General features: G+C 50.3%; 1 protein-coding gene across 1 annotated transcript; it reads left to right on the top strand.

Annotated features, from left to right (window-relative positions):
• The first annotated feature begins 1,337 nt into the window (after positions 1 to 1,337).
• On the top strand, positions 1,338 to 5,498 carry LOC147119418 (uncharacterized). The gene is made up of 2 exons (XM_085983746.1): positions 1,338 to 1,392; positions 4,040 to 5,498. The coding sequence occupies exon 2, from the start codon at positions 4,335 to 4,337 to the stop codon at positions 4,908 to 4,910; it is 576 nt and encodes a 191-aa protein (XP_085839872.1). The 5' UTR covers positions 1,338 to 1,392; positions 4,040 to 4,334; the 3' UTR covers positions 4,911 to 5,498.
• Positions 5,499 to 20,885: the final 15,387 nt, after the last annotated feature.

Raw genomic sequence — 20,885 nt, 5'->3', positions numbered from 1 at the left:
ATCTAATTGAATGGTGAAACAGGCTAGATGGACTCAATGGCCTCCTCCTGTTCCTATGTACATCCATTTTCTGATCCAAATGATGGTGAAGAAAAGTGGTCCCAGCACAGATCCCTGCATGACACCACTTTTCACTTTCTGCCAGTCCGAGAAACTTCCCGTAACTACTACCCGCTGATTTCTGTTTTGAAGTGGAATTTCCATCCATTCTGCTCACTGGCCCTTGAATCCAAACGGCCTGATTTTGGTATAAAAACAGAAAATGCTGGCGATATTCAGCAGGTCAGGCAGCATCTGTAGAGAGAGAAACAGAGTTAACGTTTCAGATCACTGACCTTCTGTCAGAACTGGAAAAAAGCAGGAAATGGAACAGATTTTTAAGCAAGTGTAGAGGCTGGGAAAGGGGGGAGGGGATGAAAGAACAAAGGGAAGGTCTGTGATAGAATAGAAGGCAGGAGAGGTTAAGAGACATTAAGAGATATTCAAGGCAAAAAGAGATGGGACAGGTTAAGAAACAAAGGATGGCTCTAGATGAAGTGTAAATTGTGCTGGCAGAACGAAAGACAGCTGCCGTATGGGAGAGAAGAAAAGACACAAACAAAAGGTGTGGATAAAAAATATATATAGGATAGGGGCCGAGGTTATGATCTGAAATTGTTGAACTCTATATTGAGTGTAGAAGGCTGTAAAGTGCCTAATCGAAAGAGGTGCTGTTCCTTGAGCTTACGCTGAGCTTTAGTGGAACAATGCAAGAGGCCGAGGACGGTGAGGTCTGAGTGGGAATGGGGCGGTGAATTAAAGTGACAGGTGACTGGAAGCTCGGGGTCCGCCTGACGGACTGAACAGAGGTGTTCTGCAAGGTGGTCACCCAATCTGCGTCTGGTCTCCCCAATGTAGAGGAGACCGCATCGTGAGCAGCGAATACAGTATACTAGATTGCAAGAAGTACAAGTAAATCGCTGTTTCACCTGGAAGAGGTGTTTGGGGCCCTGGACAGTGGGAAGTGGGGAGGTATAAGGGCAGGTGTTACATCTCTTGCGCTTGCACGGGAAGGTGCCGGGCGAAGTGGAAGGCTGATGGGGTCTGATTTTGGACATCTTGCAGATTGTGCATACTGCAGGGTTTGGGAACTGTTTTAAGAAGAAAACAATATTTATTATTTTTATTGATTTCCCATCCGGCCCCAATCTCCATGGGTTGACAAAAAGCACTGATCAACAATTGGGTCTTTCAATGGCGGGATATTTACCCTGACACCCCCGCGCGGCAGAATGTGCCCTATCACTGACTACAGGAGCCCAGTGCGCAGGCGCGGGACCGGGCAGTACTCTGAGCATGCGCAGTGCCAGTGGTGTAGATGGTCTGAAGCGGAAGAGACGGTTCCGGGAGACGGTAGGAGATTGTGGGCTCGGGGAGGAATTGGACCCGCGAGTGGGCTGGGAAGCTTCATAAACATCCGGTGTAGGCCTCAGGCCCCGAGTTTGCCCCGCGGTGACAGGCCCGGCCACCCGGGTCAGCGGGGTCACTGGCCGCCATCTTGGACAGGGCGAGATCACGGCGCATGCGCGGCCATCTTGGCCAGGACCATAGAGTGGGCGGGGCTTCAGGGACTCTGTTCCCAACTGGGTCCCAGTGCCCGGGAGATGGAGCATCCTGGGCAACAGGTTTTTAATCACCTTCACCCACTCCCAGGCCAGATGTTTGTGGCCTAGAGGAGTCCACGGGCCGTGTATATATTCAGTGTGACAGGCTGCAGCCCCTGTATAGTTAGCTGAAGGGGCTGCTCCTCAACTCTTGGTTACACTTTAGCCCCACGCTCCTAATCTTTGGCCGCCCTGTGCGGAGGGGGGTGGGTAAGTCGGACGATCTTCTCCTGGACCTGCTCTTGGGCCTGGTGAAAACAGCAATTTGTAGGTCCAGGATGGGCGGGGCCCATTGGGGGGGTCGCTCTGGCTGCTTGCCTCTCTACCTCAAAAAAACAAGCCTTGACCCCGCCCCTCTGTCCTTGCAAACTACCGCCCCATCTCCAACCTCCCTCTCCTCTCCAAAGTCCGTGAACGTTTTGTCACCTCCCAAATCCGTGTCCACCTTTTCTTCAAATCCATGTTTGAATCCCTCCAATCAGGTTTCTGCCCCGTCACAGTACCGAAACAGCTCTTATTAAAGTCATAAATGACATCCTATGTGACTGTGACAAAGGGAAACTATCCCTTCTTGACCTGTCTGCAACCTTTGACATGGTTGACCACACCATCCTCCTCCAACACCTCTCCACCATCGTCCAGCCGGGTGGGACTGCACTCGCCTGGTTCCATTCTTATCTATTCAGTCGTAGCCAAAGAATTTCCTGCCATGGCTTCTCTTCCTGCTCCAGCACTGTTACCTCTAGTGTCTCCTAAGGAACTATCCTTGTCCCCCTCCTATTTCTCATCTACCTGCTGCCCCTCAGCGACATCATCTGAAAACACAGCGTCAGTTTCCACATGTATGCTAACTACTGCAATGGGGAGGAATTTCTTCACTCAGAGGATTGTGAATTTTTGGAATTCTCTACCCCAAAGGGCTGTGAATGCTGAGTTGTTGAGTATATTCAAGGCTGAGACAGATAGATTTTTGGACTCTAGGGGAATCAAGGCTAATGGGGATCGGGCGGGAAAGTAGGGTTGAGGTCGAAGATCAGCCATGATCTTATTGAATGGCAGAGCAGGTTCGAAGGGCCGTATGGCCCACTCCAGCTCCGAATTCTTATGACAGCCAGATCTATCTCACCACCACCTCACTCAACCCCTCTGCTATCTCTAAATTGTCAGACTGCTTGTCTGGAATCCAGTTCGGGATGAGCAGAAATTTCCTTCAACTAAATATTGGGAAGACTGAAGCCATTGTCTTCAATCCCCGTCACAAACTCCGTTCCCTAGCTACCGACTCCATCCCTCCCCCTGACAACTGTCTGAGGCTGAACCAGACTGTTCACAACCTTGGTGTCGTAGTTGTTTCCAAGATGAGAGCTGACCACATTTCCGCACCATCACTAAGATGGCCTATTGGCACCTCTGTAACATCGCCCAACTCCACCCCTGCCTCAGCTCATCCGATGCTGAACCCCTCATCCATGCCTTTGTTACCTCGAGACTTGACTATTCCAATGCACTCCTGGCTGGCCTCCCACATTCCACCCTACGTAAACTTAAGGTCATCCAAAACTCAGCTGCCTGTGTCCTAACTTGCACCAAGTCCCGTTCGCCCATCAACCCTGTGCTCGCTGACCTACATTGGCTCCTGGTTAAGCAGCGCCTCAATTTTAAAATTCTCATCCTTGTTTTCAAATCCCTCCATGGCCTCGCCCCTCCCTATCTCTGTAACCCCCTCCAGCCCCACAACCCCCCGAGATATCTGTGCTCCTCTAATTCTGCCCTCTTGAGCATCCCTGATTATAATCGCTCTACCATTGGTGGCCGTGCCTTCAGCTGCCAGGGCCCTAAGCTCTGGATATCCTTCCCTAAACCTCTCCACCTCTCTTTCCTCTTTTAAGACACCCCTGAAAACCTGTCTCTTTGACCAAGCTTTTGGTCATCTGCCCTAATATGGGCAGATGCTCTAATTTTGGTCATCTGCCCTAATATGTGGCTCAGTGTCAAATTTTGATTTCTAACACTCCTGTGAAGAGCCTTGGAACGTTTTACTACGGTAAAGGCACGATATAAATACAAGTTGTTGTTCCGTAATCTTGTCCGTGCCCAGGTGGCCCTGGAGAAGGAGCAGGCGGTGTCCACCGGTTCACTTGATACCTTCCTCGACCGGTGGGTACGTCAGGGTACAGATTGTCTCTCTGACACTGGGAACAACATTCTGGCAAATTTGGGAAGGTTCCCTTTGCTTTTGGAGGGACTTTGTTGCTTATTTTGGTTTCTTTTAGTTTGATTGGACCTCATGATTTAGGGAACAAGAGAGGAAAGAACGTTCCATAGAAAGTAGAATTGTCTGTTCTGAATTTCTATCCTGCACTTACAGTGATGACTTTTGTAAACTCCTTTTACAGGGTATTAGAAGGGGAGGATTTACTGACAGGAAACTCAAACCAAACATCACATCAAGATCTGACAGAGTCACTCCATTCATCAGGACCTGAATATCATCGCCCTTTGAATGTGGAAGGAGAAATGTTTGTCTGTTCTGTCTGTGGGAAAAGATTTCAAACATCAGTGTGACTGGAAAAGCAGCGAGACACACATAGCCGAGTGAGAGTGTTCCAGTGCACTGATTGTGGAAAGAGCTTTAACTAGTTACACAGCCTGAAAAAACATTGCACCATTCACAGCAGGGAGAAACCGTACATGTGTTCTGTGTGTGGACGAGGCTTCAACCGATCGTCCAACCTGGAGAGACACAAGGACACCCGCACCACGGAGAAACAGTGGAAATGTGGGGACTGTGGGAAGGGCTTCAGTTCCCCATCTGCACTGGAAACTCATCGACGCTGTCACACTGGGGAGAGGCCGTTCACCTGCTCCGTGTGTGGGAAGGGATTCACTAAATCATCCAACCTTCTGAGACACCAGCGTATTCACACTGGGGAGAGGCCATTCACCTGTTCAGTGTGTGGAAAGGGATACACACAGGAATCCAAACTGCTGACACACCGGCGAGTTCACACTGGGGAGAGACCATTCACCTGCTCTGTGTGTGGGAAGGGATTCACTAACTCCTCCAGCCTCACTGCTCACCAACTTATTCACACTGATAAGAGACCTTTTAAATGTTCTGACTGTGAGAAGAGCTTTAAAAGCACAAGTTATCTGCTGAAACACCAACGCATTCACACTGGGGAGAGGCCGTTCACCTGCTCCGTGTGTGGGAAGGGATTCACTCGGCCATCCCACCTGCTGAGTCACCAGCGAGTTCACAAGTGACTGCAGGGGTTGGATTCTGCTGTTATTGCTGCTGTTAATCACATCCAGAACCGAACCATGTTCATTCTGACAGTTGGCGGTTGTTTCTGATGTGAATAACCCCTACTGGACATAGCATGTGGCCTGCAGCCTCTCTCTCACCTTCGATGTGTGAATAGAGCATCGCGCCTGCAAACAGGTCACGGCCCAATCCTCTCGCTCTATACTGACAGGAGAAAGTCTGTTCTACAACTAGAGGAGGAGGTTATGTAAACACTGAATGTTGGTAATCACACGTAGACTTGAGCTATTTGATAGATGGGTTGTTCAAAGCAGTTAACGTGTCAGCTATCAAAGGAATTATTCTTAACGTAATCTCACCAATTTATAACCACTGGTCCCTGTTGTAATTAATACTCAGCATCCATTAGTGTTGATTGACAGTGATTCACTGAATAGCCTGGGTAACCTTTGCTGCTCGATTGGTTAAGATACTCTTCACTGTATAACTGCTGGGTGACTCTGATTACATTTATACTTGTCTGTAAAGCATCCCTGTGCCCAAATGTAACCAGAAGTTGAGAGTTGTGACCAATAAACGGAGTTGAGGGCGTGACTTGTGGTCTGGCTTTCTGGTGATTTGTGAAGAAAGTGTTGATTCACTCACTCAGCAGCTTGAGGGGAAGCAGACTGAGGTTTAATAAACTGAACTCACCTCAACCCGACCTGGGTTCAGTGTAAGACAGTTCAGGGAGTCAGGCATCTTTCACCCCGAGACCTACGCTGGCCGGTAAAACCCCAGACGGTTCCTCAGTAAGGATTCCTCTGGCTCTCGCCATATATTTGTCAGGAGACCGAAACCCAGCTTTCTTACCGTCCACTCCTGGAGGCCCCACTCCCTGAGCCTACAACCTTCAGCAGGCTCAGTGCTGGAGTTCAGCAGCGGGAGTGATCCCAGAGTAACTGTCGGGATTGCACCCCCGTGGATGTTCCCGGTCGTCTATTTTTAGCTTTCCTGGTGACTAACACACACACATCAATAAAGCAGGGAATTCCTGTAAACAGGCCACAGGTCCTTCTTTATCTGGAGATCAAATGTCTGTTGTGTAATCGGCCACCACCTTGGTACAGGAACACAGAGTGGGCGGGGCTTCAGGGTCCCAGTGACCAGGAGAGACAGCCATTGACTCATTGATTTTATTCTGACTCTGCACACAGTGGGTTTCTCACCACCTCTCCTGAAGCCTCTTGCGACTTTACCGTTTAAATCCCAAAGAATTGTATTGGAGGAGACACAGGGTTAGAATCCCCATGTACAGTCCCAGGGTTAGAAGCCCCATGTACAGTCCCAGGGTTAGAATCCCCATGTACAGTCCCAGGGTTAGAATCCCCCTGTATAATCCCAGGGTGAGAATCCCCATGTACAGTCCCAGGGTTAGAATCCCCATGTACAGTCCCAGGGTTAGAATCCCCATGTACAGTCCCAGGGTTAGAATCCCCATGTACAATCCCAGGGTTAGAATCCCCATGTACAGTCCCAGGGTTAGAATCCCCATGTACAATCCCAGGGTTAGAATCCCCATGTACAGTCCCAGGGTTAAAATCCCCATGTACAGTCCCAGGGTTAGAATCCCCATCTACAGTCCCAGGGTTAGAATCCCCATGTACAGTCCCAGGGTTGGTACCCCATGTACAGTCCCAGGGTTAGAATCCCCATGTACAGTCCCAGGGTTAGAATTCCCATGTACAGTCCCAGAGTTAGAATCCCCATGTACAGTCCCAGGGTTAGAATCCCCATGTACAGTCCCAGGGTTAGAATCCCCATGTACAGTCCCAGGGATAGAATCCCCATGTACAGTCCCAGGGTTAGAATCCCCATGTACAGTCCCGGGGTCAGAATCCCCATGTACAGGCCCTGGTTTAGAATCCCCATGTACAGTCCCAGGGTTAGAATCCCCATGTACAGTCCCAGGGTTAGTGACACCATGAACAGTCCCAGGGTTAGATTCCACATGTACAGTCCCAGGGTTAGAATCCCCATGTACAGTCCCAGGGTAAGAATCCCCATGTACAGTCCCAGGGTTAGAATACCCATGTACAGTCCCAGGGTTAGTGACACCATCAACAGTCCCAGGGTTAGATTCCCCATGTACAGTCCCAGGGTTAGAATCCCCATACACAGTCCCAGGGTTAGAATCCCCATGTACAGTCCCAGGGCTGGAATCCCCATGTACAGTCCCAGGGTTAGAATCCCCATGTACAGTCCCAGGGTTAGAATCCCCATGTACAGTCCCAGGGCTGGAATCCCCATGTACAGTCCCAGGGTTAGAATCCCCACGTACAGTCCCAGGGTTAAAATCCCCATGTACAGTCCCAGGGTTAGAATCCCCATGTACAGTCCCAGGGTTAGAATCCCCATGTGCAGTCCCAGGGTTAGAATCCCCATGTACAATCCCAGGGTTAGAATCATTATGTACAGTCCCAGGGTTAGAATCCCCATGTACAGTCCCAGGGTTAGAATCCCCATGTACAGTCCCAGGGTTGGAATCGCCATGTACAGTGCCAGAGTTAGAATCCCCATGTACAGTCCCAGGGTTAGAATCCCTATGTAGAGTCCCAGGGTTGGAATCCCCATTTACCGTCACAGGGTTAGAATCCCCATGTACAGTCCCAGGGTAAGAATCCCCATGTACAGTCGCAGGGTTAGAATCCCCATGTACAGTCCATGGGTTGGAATCCCCATGTACAGTCCCAGGGTTAGAATCCCAATGTACAGTCCCAGGGTTAGAATTCCCATGTACAGTCCCAGGGTTATAATCCCCATACACAGTCCCAGGATTAGAATCCGCATGTACAGTCCCAGCTTAGAATCCCCATGTACAGTCCCATGGTTTGAATCCCCATGTACAGTCCCAGGGTTAGAATCCCCATGTACAGTCCCAGGGTTAAATTCCCCATGTACAGTCCCAGGGTTAGAATCCGCATGTACAGTCCCAGTGTTTGAATCCCCATGTACAGTCACATGGTTTGAATCCCCATGTACAGTCCCAGGGTTAGAATCCCCATGTACAGTCCCAAGGTTAGAATCCCCATGCGCAGTCCCAGGGTTGGAATCCCCATGTACAGTCCCAGCATCTGAATTCGCATGTACAGTCCCAGCGTTAGAATCCCCAAGTACCGTCCCAGGGTTAGAATCCCCATGTACAGTCCCAGGGTTTGAATCCCCATGTACAGTCCCAAGGTTAGTATCCCCATGTACAGTCCCAGGGTTCGAATCCCCATGTACAGTCCCAGGGTTAGAATCCCTATGTACAGGTGCAGGGTTAGAATCCCCATGTACAGTCCCAGGTTTAGAATCCCCATGTACTGTCCCAGGGTTAGAATCCCCATGTACATTCCCAGTGTTAGAATCCCCGTGTACAGTCCCAGGGTTAGAATCCCCATGTACAGTCCCAGTGTTAGAATCCCCACACACAGTGCAAGGGTTAGAATCCCCATGTACAGTCCCAGGGTTAGAATCCCAATGTACAGTCCCAGGGTTAGAATCCCCATGTACAGTCCCAGGGTTAGAATCCCCACGTACAGTCCCAGGGTTAGAATCCCCATGTACAGTCCCAGGGTTAGAATCCCCATGTACAGTCCCAGGGTTAGAATCCCCATGTACAGTCCCAGGGTTAGAATCCCCATGTACAGTCCCAGAGTTAGAATCCCCATGTACAGTCCCAGGGTTAGAATCCCCATGTACAGTCCCAGGGTTAGAATCCCCATGTACAGTCCCAGGGATAGAATCCCCATGTACAGTCCCAGGGTTAGAATCCCCATGTACAGTCCCAGGGTTGGAATCCCCATGTACAGTCCCGGGGTCAGAATCCCCATGTACAGGCCCTGGTTTAGAATCCCCATGTACAGTCCCAGGGTTAGAATCCCCATGTACAGTCCCAGGGTTAGTGACACCATGAACAGTCCCAGGGTTAGATTCCACATGTACAGTCCCAGGGTTAGAATCCCCATGTACAGTCCCAGGGTTAGAATCCCCATGTACAGTCCCAGGGTAAGAATCCCCATGTACAGTCCCAGGGTTAGAATACCCATGTACAGTCCCAGGGTTAGTGACACCATCAACAGTCCCAGGGTTAGATTCCCCATGTACAGTCCCAGGGTTAGAATCCCCATACACAGTCCCAGGGTTAGAATCCCCATGTACAGTCCCAGGGCTGGAATCCCCATGTACAGTCCCAGGGTTAGAATCCCCATGTACAGTCCCAGGGTTAGAATCCCCATGTACAGTCCCAGGGCTGGAATCCCCATGTACAGTCCCAGGGTTAGAATCCCCACCTACAGTCCCAGGGTTAAAATCCCCATGTACAGTCCCAGGGTTAGAATCCCCATGTACAGTCCCAGGGTTAGAATCCCCATGTGCAGTCCCAGGGTTAGAATCCCCATGTACAATCCCAGGGTTAGAATCATTATGTACAGTCCCAGGGTTAGAATCCCCATGTACAGTCCCAGGGTTGGAATCGCCATGTACAGTGCCAGAGTTAGAATCCCCATGTACAGTCCCAGGGTTAGAATCCCTATGTAGAGTCCCAGGGTTGGAATCCCCATTTACCGTCATAGGGTTAGAATCCCCATGTACAGTCCCAGGGTAAGAATCCCCATGTACAGTCGCAGGGTTAGAATCCCCATGTACAGTCCATGGGTTGGAATCCCCATGTACAGTCCCAGGGTTAGAATCCCCATGTACAGTCCCAGGGTTAGAATTCCCATGTACAGTCCCAGGGTTATAATCCCCATATACTGTCCCAGGATTAGAATCCGCATGTACAGTCCCAGCTTAGAATCCCCATGTACAGTCCCATGGTTTGAATCCCCATGTACAGTCCCAGGGTTAGAATCCCCATGTACAGTCCCAGGGTTAGAATCCCCATGTACAGTCCCAGGGTTAGAATCCCCACGTACAGTCCCAGTGTTAGAATCCCCATGTACAGTCCCAGGGTTAGAATCCCCATGTACAGTCCCAGGGTTAGAATCCCCATGTACAGTCTCAGGGTTAGAATCCCCATGTACAGTACCAGGGTTAGAACCCCCATGTACAGTCCCAGGGTTAGAATACCCATGTACTGTCCCAGGGTTAGAATCCCCATGTACAGACACAGGGTTAGAATCCCCATGTACAGCCCCAGGGTTAGAATCCCCATGTACAGTCCCATGGTTAGAATCCCCATGTACAGTCCCAGGGTTAGAATCCCCAATTACAATCCCAGGGTTAGAATCCCCATGTACAGTCCCAGGGTTAGAATCCCCATGTACAGTCCCAGGGTTAGAATCCCCATGTACAGTCCCAGGGTTAGAATCCCCATGTACAGTCCCAGGGTTAGAAACCCCATGTACAGTCCCAGGGTTGGAGTCCCCATATACAGTCCCAGGGTTAGAATCCCCATGTACAGACCCAGGGTTAGAATCCCCATGTACAGTCCCAGGGTTAGAATCCCCATGTACAGTCCCAGGGTTAGAATCCCCATGTACAGTCCCATAGTTAGAATCCCCATGTACAGTCCCAGGGTTAGAATCCCCATGTACAGTCCCAGGGTTAGAATCCCCATGTACAGTCCCAGGGATAGAATCCCCATGTACAGTCCCAGGGTTAGAATCCCCATGTACAGTCCCAGGGTTGGAACCCCATGTACAGTCCCGGGGTCAGAATCCCCATGTACAGGCCCTGGTTTAGAATCCCCATGTACAGTCCCAGGGTTAGAATCCCCATGTACAGTCCCAGGGTTAGTGACACCATGAACAGTCCCAGGGTTAGATTCCACATGTACAGTCCCAGGGTTAGAATCCCCATGTACAGTCCCAGGGTTAGAATCCCCATGTACAGTCCCAGGGTAAGAATCCCCATGTACAGTCCCAGGGTTAGAATACCCATGTACAGTCCCAGGGTTAGTGACACCATCAACAGTCCCAGGGTTAGATTCCCCATGTACAGTCCCAGGGTTAGAATCCCCATACACAGTCCCAGGGTTAGAATCCCCATGTACAGTCCCAGGGCTGGAATCCCCATGTACAGTCCCAGGGTTAGAATCCCCATGTACAGTCCCAGGGTTAGAATCCCCATGTACAGTCCCAGGGCTGGAATCCCCATGTACAGTCCCAGGGTTAGAATCCCCACCTACAGTCCCAGGGTTAAAATCCCCATGTACAGTCCCAGGGTTAGAATCCCCATGTACAGTCCCAGGGTTAGAATCCCCATGTGCAGTCCCAAGGTTAGAATCCCCATGTACAATCCCAGGGTTAGAATCATTATGTACAGTCCCAGGGTTAGAATCCCCATGTACAGTCCCAGGGTTAGAATCCCCATGTACAGTCCCAGGGTTGGAATCGCCATGTACAGTGCCAGAGTTAGAATCCCCATGTACAGTCCCAGGGTTAGAATCCCTATGTAGAGTCCCAGGGTTGGAATCCCCATTTACCGTCACAGGGTTAGAATCCCCATTTACAGTCCCAGGGTAAGAATCCCCATGTACAGTCGCAGGGTTAGAATCCCCATGTACAGTCCATGGGTTGGAATCCCCATGTACAGTCCCAGGGTTAGAATCCCCATATACTGTCCCAGGATTAGAATCCGCATGTACAGTCCCAGCTTAGAATCCCCATGTACAGTCCCATGGTTTGAATCCCCATGTACAGTCCCAGGGTTAGAATCCCCATGTACAGTCCCAGGGTTAGAATCCCCATGTACAGTCCCAGGGTTAGAATCCCCACGTACAGTCCCAGGGTTAGAATCCCCATGTACAGTCCCAGGGTTAGAATCCCCATGTACAGTCCCAGGGTTAGAATCCCCATGTACAGTCTCAGGGTTAGAATCCCCATGTACAGTACCAGGGTTAGAATCCCCATGTACAGTCCCAGGGTTAGAATACCCATGTACTGTCCCAGGGTTAGAATCCCCATGTACAGACACAGGGTTAGAATCCCCATGTACAGTCCCAGGGTTAGAAACCCCATGTACAGTCCCAGGGTTAGAGTCCCCATATACAGTCCCAGGGTTAGAATCCCCATGTACAGACCCAGGGTTAGAATCCCCATGTACAGTCCCAGGGTTAGAATCCCCATGTACAGTCCCAGGGTTAGAATCCCCATGTACAGTCACAGGGTTTGAATCCCCATGTACAGTCCCAGTGTTAGAATCCCTATGTACAGTCCCAGGGCTGGAATCCCCATGTACAGTCCCAGGGTTAGAATCCCCATGTACAGTCCCAGGGTTAGAATCCCCATGTACAGTCCCAGGGCTCGAATCCCCATGTACAGTCCCAGGGTTAGAATCCCCTTATACAGTCCCAGGGTTAGAATCCCCATGAACAATCCCAGGGTTAGAATCCCCATGTACAGTCCCAGGGTTAGAATCCCCATGTACAGTCCCAGGGTTAGAATCCCCATGTACAGTCCCAGGGTTAGAATCCCCATGTTCAGTCCCAGGGTTAGAATCCCCATGTACAGTCCGAGGGTTAGAATCCCCATGTACAGTCCCAGGGTTAGTATCCCTATGTACAGTCCTAGGATTAGAATCCCCATGTACAGTCCCAGGGTTAGAATCCCCATGTACAGTCCCAGGGTTGGAATCCCCATGTACAGTCCCAGAGTTAGATTCCCCATGTACAGTCCCAGGATTAGAATCCCTATGTACAGTCCCAGGGTTGGAATCCCCATCTATAGTCACAGGGTTAGAATCCCCATGTACAGTCCCAGGGTTAGAATCCCCATGTACAGTCCCAGGGTTGGTACCCCATGTACAGTCCCAGGGTTAGAATCCCCATGTACAGTCCCAGGGTTAGAATTCCCATGTACAGTCCCAGAGTTAGAATCCCCATGTACAGTCCCAGGGTTAGAATCCCCATATACAGTCCCAGGGTTAGAATCCCCATGTACAGTCCCAGGGATAGAATCCCCATGTACAATCCCAGGGTTAGAATCCCCATGTACAGTCCCAGGGTTGGAATCCCCATGTACAGTCCCGGGGTTAGAATCCCCATGTACAGTCCCAGGATTAGAATCCCCATGTACAGTCCCAGGTTTAGTATCCCCATGTACAGGCCCAGTGTTAGAATCCCCATGTACAGTCCCAGGGTTAGAATCCCCATATACAGTCCCAGGGTTAGAATCCCCATGTTAAGTCCCAGGGTTAGAGTCCCCACGTACAGGCCCAGGTTAAGAATCCCCATGTACAGTCCCAGGGTTAGAATCCCCATGCACAGTCCCAGGGTTAGTGACACCATGAACAGTCCCAGGGTTATATTCCCCATGTACAGTCCCAGGGTTAGAATCCCCATGTACAGTCCCAGGGTTAGAATCCCCATGTACAGTCCCAGGGTTAGAATCCCCATGTACAGTCCCAGGGTTAGAATCCCCATGTACAGTCCCAGGGTTAGAAACCCCATGTACAGTCACAGGGTTAGAATCCCCATGTACAGTCCCAGGGTTAGAATCCCCATACACAGTCCCAGGGTTAGAATCCCCATGTACAGTCCCAGGGTTAGAATCCCCATGTACAGTCCCAGGGTTAGAATCCCCATGTACAGTCGCAGGGTTAGAATCCCCATGTACAGTCCCAGGGCTGGAATCCCCAGGTACAGTCCCAGGGTTAGAATCCCCATGTACAGTCCCAGGGTTAGAATCCCCATGTACAGTCCCAGGGTTAGAATCCCCATGTGCAGTCCCAGGGTTAGAATCCCCATGTACAATCCCAGGGTTAGAATCCCTATGTACAGTCCCAGGGTTAGAATCCCTATGTACAGTCCCAGGGTTGGAATCGCCATGTACAGTGCCAGAGTTAGAATCCCCATATACAGTCCCAGGGTTAGAATCCCTATGTAGAGTCCCAGGGTTGGAATCCCCATTTACCGTCACAGGGTTAGAATCCCCATGTACAGTCCCAGGGTTAGAAGCCCCATGTGCAGTCCCAGGGTTAGAATCCCCATGTACAGTCCCAAGGTTAGTATCCCCATGTACAGTCCCAGGGTTTGAATCCCCATGTACAGTCCCAGGTTTAGAATCCCTATGTACAGTTGCAGGGTTAGAATCCCCATGTACAGTCCCAGGTTTAGAATCCCCATGTACTGTCCCAGGGTTAGAATCCCCATGTACATTCCCAGTGTTAGAATCCCCGTGTACAGTCCCAGGGTTAGAATCCCCATGTACAGTCCCAGGTTTAGAATCCCCATGTACAGTCCCAGGTTTAGAATCCCCATGTACAGTCTCAGGGTTAGAATCACCATGTACAGTCCCAGGGTTAGATTCCCCATGTACAGACTCAGGGTTAGAATCCCCATGTACAGTCCCAGGGTTATAATCCCCATCTACAGTCTCAGGGTTAGAATCCCCATGTACAGTCTCAGGGTTAGAATCGCCATGTACAGTCTCACGGTTAGAATCCAAATGTAAAGTCCCAGGGTTGGAATCCCCATGTACAGTCCCAGAGTCAGAATCCCCATGTACAGTCCCATGGTTTGAATCCCCATATACAGTCCCAGGGTTAGAATCCCCATGTATAGTCCCAGGGTTAGAATCCCCATCTGCAGTCTCAGGTTTAGAATTCCCATGTACAGTCCCATGGGTAGAATCCCCATGTACAGTCCCAGGGTTAGAATCCCCATGTACAGTCCCAGGGTTAGAATCCCCATGTACAGTCCCAGGGTTAGAATCCCCATGTACAGTCCCAGGGTTAGAAACCCCATGTACAGTCACAGGGTTAGAATCCCCATGTACAGTCCCAGGGTTAGAATCCCCATACACAGGCCCAGGGTTAGAATCCCCATGTGCAGTCCCAGGGTTAGAATCCCCATGTACAGTCCCAGGGTTAGAATCCCCATGTACAGTCGCAGGGTTAGAATCCCCATGTACAGTCCCAGGGCTCGAATCCCCATGTACAGTCCCAGGGTTGAATCCCCATGTACAGTCCCAGGGTTAGAATCCCCATGTACAGTCCCAGGGCAGGAATCCCCATGTACAGTCCAGGGTTAGAATCCCCACGTACAGTCCCAGGGTTAAAATCCCCATGTACAGTCCCAGGGTTAGAATCCCCATGTACAGTCCCAGGGTTAGAATCCCCATGTGCAGTCATAGGGTTCGAATCCCCATGTACAATCCCAGGGTTAGAATCCCTATGTACAGTCCCAGGGTTAGAATCCTCATGTACAGTCCCAGGGTTAGAATCCCCATGTACAGTCCCAGGGTTGGAATCGCCATGTACAGTGCCAGAGTTAGAATCCCCATATACAATCCCAGGGTTAGAATCCCTATGTAGAGTCCCAGAGTTGGAATCCCCATTTACCGTCACAGGGTTAGAATCCCCATGTACAGTCCCAGGGTTAGAATCCCCATGTACAGTCGCAGGGTTAGAATGCCCATGTACAGTCCATGGTTTGGAATCCCCATGTACAGTCCCAGGGTTAGAATCCCCATGTACAGTCCCAGGGTTAGAATTCCCATGTACAGTCCCAGGGTTATAATCCCCATATACGGTCCCAGGATTAGAATCCGCATGTACAGTCCCAGGTTAGAATCCCCATGTACAGTCCCATGGTTTGAATCCCCATGTACAGTCCCAGGGTTAGAATCCCCATGTACAGTCCCAGGGTTAAATTCCCCATGTACAGTCCCAGGGTTAGAATGCGCATGTGCAGTCCCAGTGTTTGAATCCCCATGTACAGTCCCATGGTTTGTATCCCCATGTACAGTCCCAGGGTTAGAATCCCCATGTACAGTCCCAAGGTTAGAATCCCCATGTACAGTCCCAGGGTTGGAATCTGCATGTACAGTCCCAGGGTCTGGATTCGCATGTACAGTCCCAGGGTTAGAATCCACAAGTACAGTCCCAGGGTTAGAAGCCCCATGTACAGTCCCAGGGTTAGAATCCCCATGTACAGTCCCAAGGTTAGTATCCCCATGTACAGTCCCAGGGTTCGAATCCCCATGTACAGTCCCAGGTTTAGAATCCCTATGTACAGTTGCAGGGTTAGAATCCCCATGTACAGTCCCAGATTTAGAATCCCCATGTACTGTCCCAGGGTTAGAATCCCCATGTACATTCCCAGTGTTAGAATCCCCATGTACAGTCCCAGGTTTGGATTCCCCATGTACAGACTCAGGATTAGAATCCCCATGTACAGTCCCAGGGTTATAATCCCCATCTACAGTCTCAGGGTTAGAATCCCCATGTACAGTCGCAGGGTTAGAATCACCATGTACAGTCTCAGGGTTAGAATCCAAATGTAAAGTCCCAGGGTTGGAATCCCCATGTACAGTCCCAGAGTCAGAATCCCCATGCACAGTCCCATGGTTTGAAACCCCATATACAGTCCCAGGGTTAGAATCCCCATGTACAGTCCCAGGGTTAGAATCCCCATCTGCAGCCTCAGGTTTAGAATTCCCATGTGCAGTCCCATGGGTAGAATCCCCATGTACAGTCCCAGGGTTAGAATCCCCATGTACAGTCCCAGGGTTAGAATCCCCATGTACAGTCCCAGGGTTAGAATCCCCATGTACAGTCCCAGGGTTGGAATCCCCATGTACAGTCCCAGAGTTAGAATCCCCATGTACAGTCCCAGGGTTGGAATCCCCATGTACAGTCCCAGAGTTAGAATCCCCATGTACAGTCCCAGTGTTGATTCCCCAAGTACAGTCCCAGGGTTAGAATCCCCATGTGCAGTCCCAGGGTTGGAATCCCCATGTACAGTCCCAGAGTTAGAATCCCCATGTACAGTCCCAGTGTTGATTCCCCAAGTACAGTCCCAGGGTTAGAATCCTCATGTACAGTCCAAGGGTTAGAATCCCCATGTACAGTCCCAGGGTTAGAATCCACATGTACAGTCCCAGGGTTGAAGTCACCATGTACAGTAACAGGGTTGGAATCACCATGTACAGTCCCAGGTTTAGAATCCCCATGTACAGTCCCAGGGTCACAATCCCCATGTACAGTCCCAGGGTTAGAAACCCCGTATACAGTCCCCGGGTTAGAATTCCCATGTACACTCCCTGGGTTAGAATCCCCATCTACAGTCCCAGGGTTAGAATCCCCATGTAGAGTTCCAGGGCTGGAACCCCCATGTACAGTCCCAGGGTTATAATCCCCATGTACAGTCCCTGGGTTAGAATCCCCATATACAGTCCAGGGTTAGAATCCCCATGTACAGTCCCAGGGTTACAATCCCATTGTACAGTCCCAGGGTTAGAATCCCCATGTACAGTCTCAGGGTTGGAATCACCATGTACAGTCCCAGGGTTACAATCCCCATGTACAGTCCCAGGGTTAGAAACCCCGTATACAGTCCCCGGGTTAGAATTCCCATATACACTCCCTGGGTTAGAATCCCCATGTACAGTCCCTGGGTTAGAATCCCCATGAACAGTCCCAGGGTTAGAATCCCTGTGTACAGTCCTAGGGCTAGAATCCCCATATACAGTCCCAGGGTTAGAATCACCATGTACTGTCCCAGGGTTAGAATCCCCGTGTACAGTCCCAGGGTGAGAATCCCCATATACACTCCCAGGGTTAGAATCCCCATGTACAGTCCCAGGGTTATAATCCCCATCTACAGTCTCAGGGTTAGAATCCCCATGTACAGTCTCAGGGTTGAAATCCCCATGTACAGTCCCAGGGTTAGAATCCCCATGTACAGTCCTAGGGTTAGAATCCCCTTGTGCAGTCCCAGGGTTAGAATCCCCATCTACAGTCTCAGGTTTAGAATCCCCATGTACAGTCCCACGTTTATAATCCCCATGCACAGTCCCAGGTTTAGAATCCCCATGTACAGTCCCAGGGTTAGAATCCCCATGTACAGTCCCAGGGTTAGAATCCCCATTTACAGTCCCAGGGTTAGAATCCCCATGTACAGTCCCAGGGTTAGAATCCCCATGTGCAGTCCCAGGGTTAGAATCCCCATGTACAATCCCAGAGTTAGAATCCCTATGTACAGTCCCAGGGTTAGAATCCTCATGTGCAGTCTCAGGTTTAGAATCCCCATGTACAGTCCCAGGGTTGGAATCGCCATGTACAGTGCCAGAGTTAGAATCCCCATATACAGTCCCAGGGTTAGAATCCCTATGTAGAGTCCCAGGGTTGGAATCCCCATTTACCGTCACAGGGTTAGAATCCCCATGTACAGTCCCAGGGTTAGAAGCCCCATGTGCAGTCCCAGGGTTAGAATCCCCATGTACAGTCCCAAGGTTAGTATCCCCATGTACAGTCCCAGGGTTTGAATCCCCATGTACAGTCCCAGGTTTAGAATCCCTATGTACAGTTGCAGGGTTAGAATCCCCATGTACAGTCCCAGGTTTAGAATCCCCATGTACTGTCCCAGGGTTAGAATCCCCATGTACATTCCCAGTGTTAGAATCCCCGTGTACAGTCCCAGGGTTAGAATCCCCATGTACAGTCCCAGGTTTAGAATCCCCATGTACAGTCCCAGGTTTAGAATCCCCATGTACAGTCTCAGGGTTAGAATCACCATGTACAGTCCCAGGGTTAGATTCCCCATGTACAGTCCCAGAGTTAGAATCCCCATGTACAGTCCCAGGGTTGGAATCCCCATGTACAGTCCCAGAGTTAGAATCCCCATGTACAGTCCCAGTGTTGATTCCCCAAGTACAGTCCCAGGGTTAGAATCCCCATGTGCAGTCCCAGGGTTGGAATCCCCATGTACAGTCCCAGAGTTAGAATCCCCATGTACAGTCCCAGTGTTGATTCCCCAAGTACAGTCCCAGGGTTAGAATCCTCATGTACAGTCCAAGGGTTAGAATCCCCATGTACAGTCCCAGGGTTAGAATCCACATGTACAGTCCCAGGGTTGAAGTCACCATGTACAGTAACAGGGTTGGAATCACCATGTACAGTCCCAGGTTTAGAATCCCCATGTACAGTCCCAGGGTCACAATCCCCATGTACAGTCCCAGGGTTAGAAACCCCGTATACAGTCCCCGGGTTAGAATTCCCATGTACACTCCCTGGGTTAGAATCCCCATCTACAGTCCCAGGGTTAGAATCCCCATGTAGAGTTCCAGGGCTGGAACCCCCATGTACAGTCCCAGGGTTATAATCCCCATGTACAGTCCCTGGGTTAGAATCCCCATATACAGTCCAGGGTTAGAATCCCCATGTACAGTCCCAGGGTTACAATCCCATTGTACAGTCCCAGGGTTAGAATCCCCATGTACAGTCTCAGGGTTGGAATCACCATGTACAGTCCCAGGGTTACAATCCCCATGTACAGTCCCAGGGTTAGAAACCCCGTATACAGTCCCCGGGTTAGAATTCCCATATACACTCCCTGGGTTAGAATCCCCATGTACAGTCCCTGGGTTAGAATCCCCATGAACAGTCCCAGGGTTAGAATCCCTGTGTACAGTCCTAGGGCTAGAATCCCCATATACAGTCCCAGGGTTAGAATCACCATGTACTGTCCCAGGGTTAGAATCCCCGTGTACAGTCCCAGGGTGAGAATCCCCATATACACTCCCAGGGTTAGAATCCCCATGTACAGTCCCAGGGTTATAATCCCCATCTACAGTCTCAGGGTTAGAATCCCCATGTACAGTCTCAGGGTTGAAATCCCCATGTACAGTCCCAGGGTTAGAATCCCCATGTACAGTCCTAGGGTTAGAATCCCCTTGTGCAGTCCCAGGGTTAGAATCCCCATCTACAGTCTCAGGTTTAGAATCCCCATGTACAGTCCCACGTTTATAATCCCCATGCACAGTCCCAGGTTTAGAATCCCCATGTACAGTCCCAGGGTTAGAATCCCCATGTACAGTCCCAGGGTTAGAATCCCCATTTACAGTCCCAGGGTTAGAATCCCCATGTACAGTCCCAGGGTTAGAATCCCCATGTGCAGTCCCAGGGTTAGAATCCCCATGTACAATCCCAGAGTTAGAATCCCTATGTACAGTCCCAGGGTTAGAATCCTCATGTGCAGTCTCAGGTTTAGAATCCCCATGTACAGTCCCAGGGTTGGAATCGCCATGTACAGTGCCAGAGTTAGAATCCCCATATACAGTCCCAGGGTTAGAATCCCTATGTAGAGTCCCAGGGTTGGAATCCCCATTTACCGTCACAGGGTTAGAATCCCCATGTACAGTCCCAGGGTTAGAAGCCCCATGTGCAGTCCCAGGGTTAGAATCCCCATGTACAGTCCCAAGGTTAGTATCCCCATGTACAGTCCCAGGGTTTGAATCCCCATGTACAGTCCCAGGTTTAGAATCCCTATGTACAGTTGCAGGGTTAGAATCCCCATGTACAGTCCCAGGTTTAGAATCCCCATGTACTGTCCCAGGGTTAGAATCCCCATGTACATTCCCAGTGTTAGAATCCCCGTGTACAGTCCCAGGGTTAGAATCCCCATGTACAGTCCCAGGTTTAGAATCCCCATGTACAGTCCCAGGTTTAGAATCCCCATGTACAGTCTCAGGGTTAGAATCACCATGTACAGTCCCAGGGTTAGATTCCCCATGTACAGACTCAGGGTTAGAATCCCCATGTACAGTCCCAGGGTTATAATCCCCATCTACAGTCTCAGGGTTAGAATCCCCATGTACAGTCTCAGGGTTAGAATCGCCATGTACAGTCTCACGGTTAGAATCCAAATGTAAAGTCCCAGGGTTGGAATCCCCATGTACAGTCCCAGAGTCAGAATCCCCATGTACAGTCCCATGGTTTGAATCCCCATATACAGTCCCAGGGTTAGAATCCCCATGTATAGTCCCAGGGTTAGAATCCCCATCTGCAGTCTCAGGTTTAGAATTCCCATGTACAGTCCCATGGGTAGAATCCCCATGTACAGTCCCAGGGTTAGAATCCCCATGTACAGTCCCAGGGTTAGAATCCCCATGTACAGTCCCAGGGTTAGAATCCCCATGTACAGTCCCAGGGTTAGAAACCCCATGTACAGTCACAGGGTTAGAATCCCCATGTACAGTCCCAGGGTTAGAATCCCCATACACAGGCCC

This window comes from Somniosus microcephalus, chromosome 4 (assembly GCF_052327205.1).
Source record: "Somniosus microcephalus isolate GS21.2 chromosome 4, FLI_Smic_1.0, whole genome shotgun sequence".
Taxonomy (NCBI): domain Eukaryota; kingdom Metazoa; phylum Chordata; class Chondrichthyes; order Squaliformes; family Somniosidae; genus Somniosus; species Somniosus microcephalus.
This window is presented reverse-complemented; position numbering and strand designations above follow the sequence as displayed.

Coding starts and splice junctions, on each gene's coding strand:
- LOC147119418 (XM_085983746.1), top strand. CDS start 4,335: ATGTGTTCTGTGTGTGGACGAGGCTTCAACCGATCGTCCAACCTGGAG.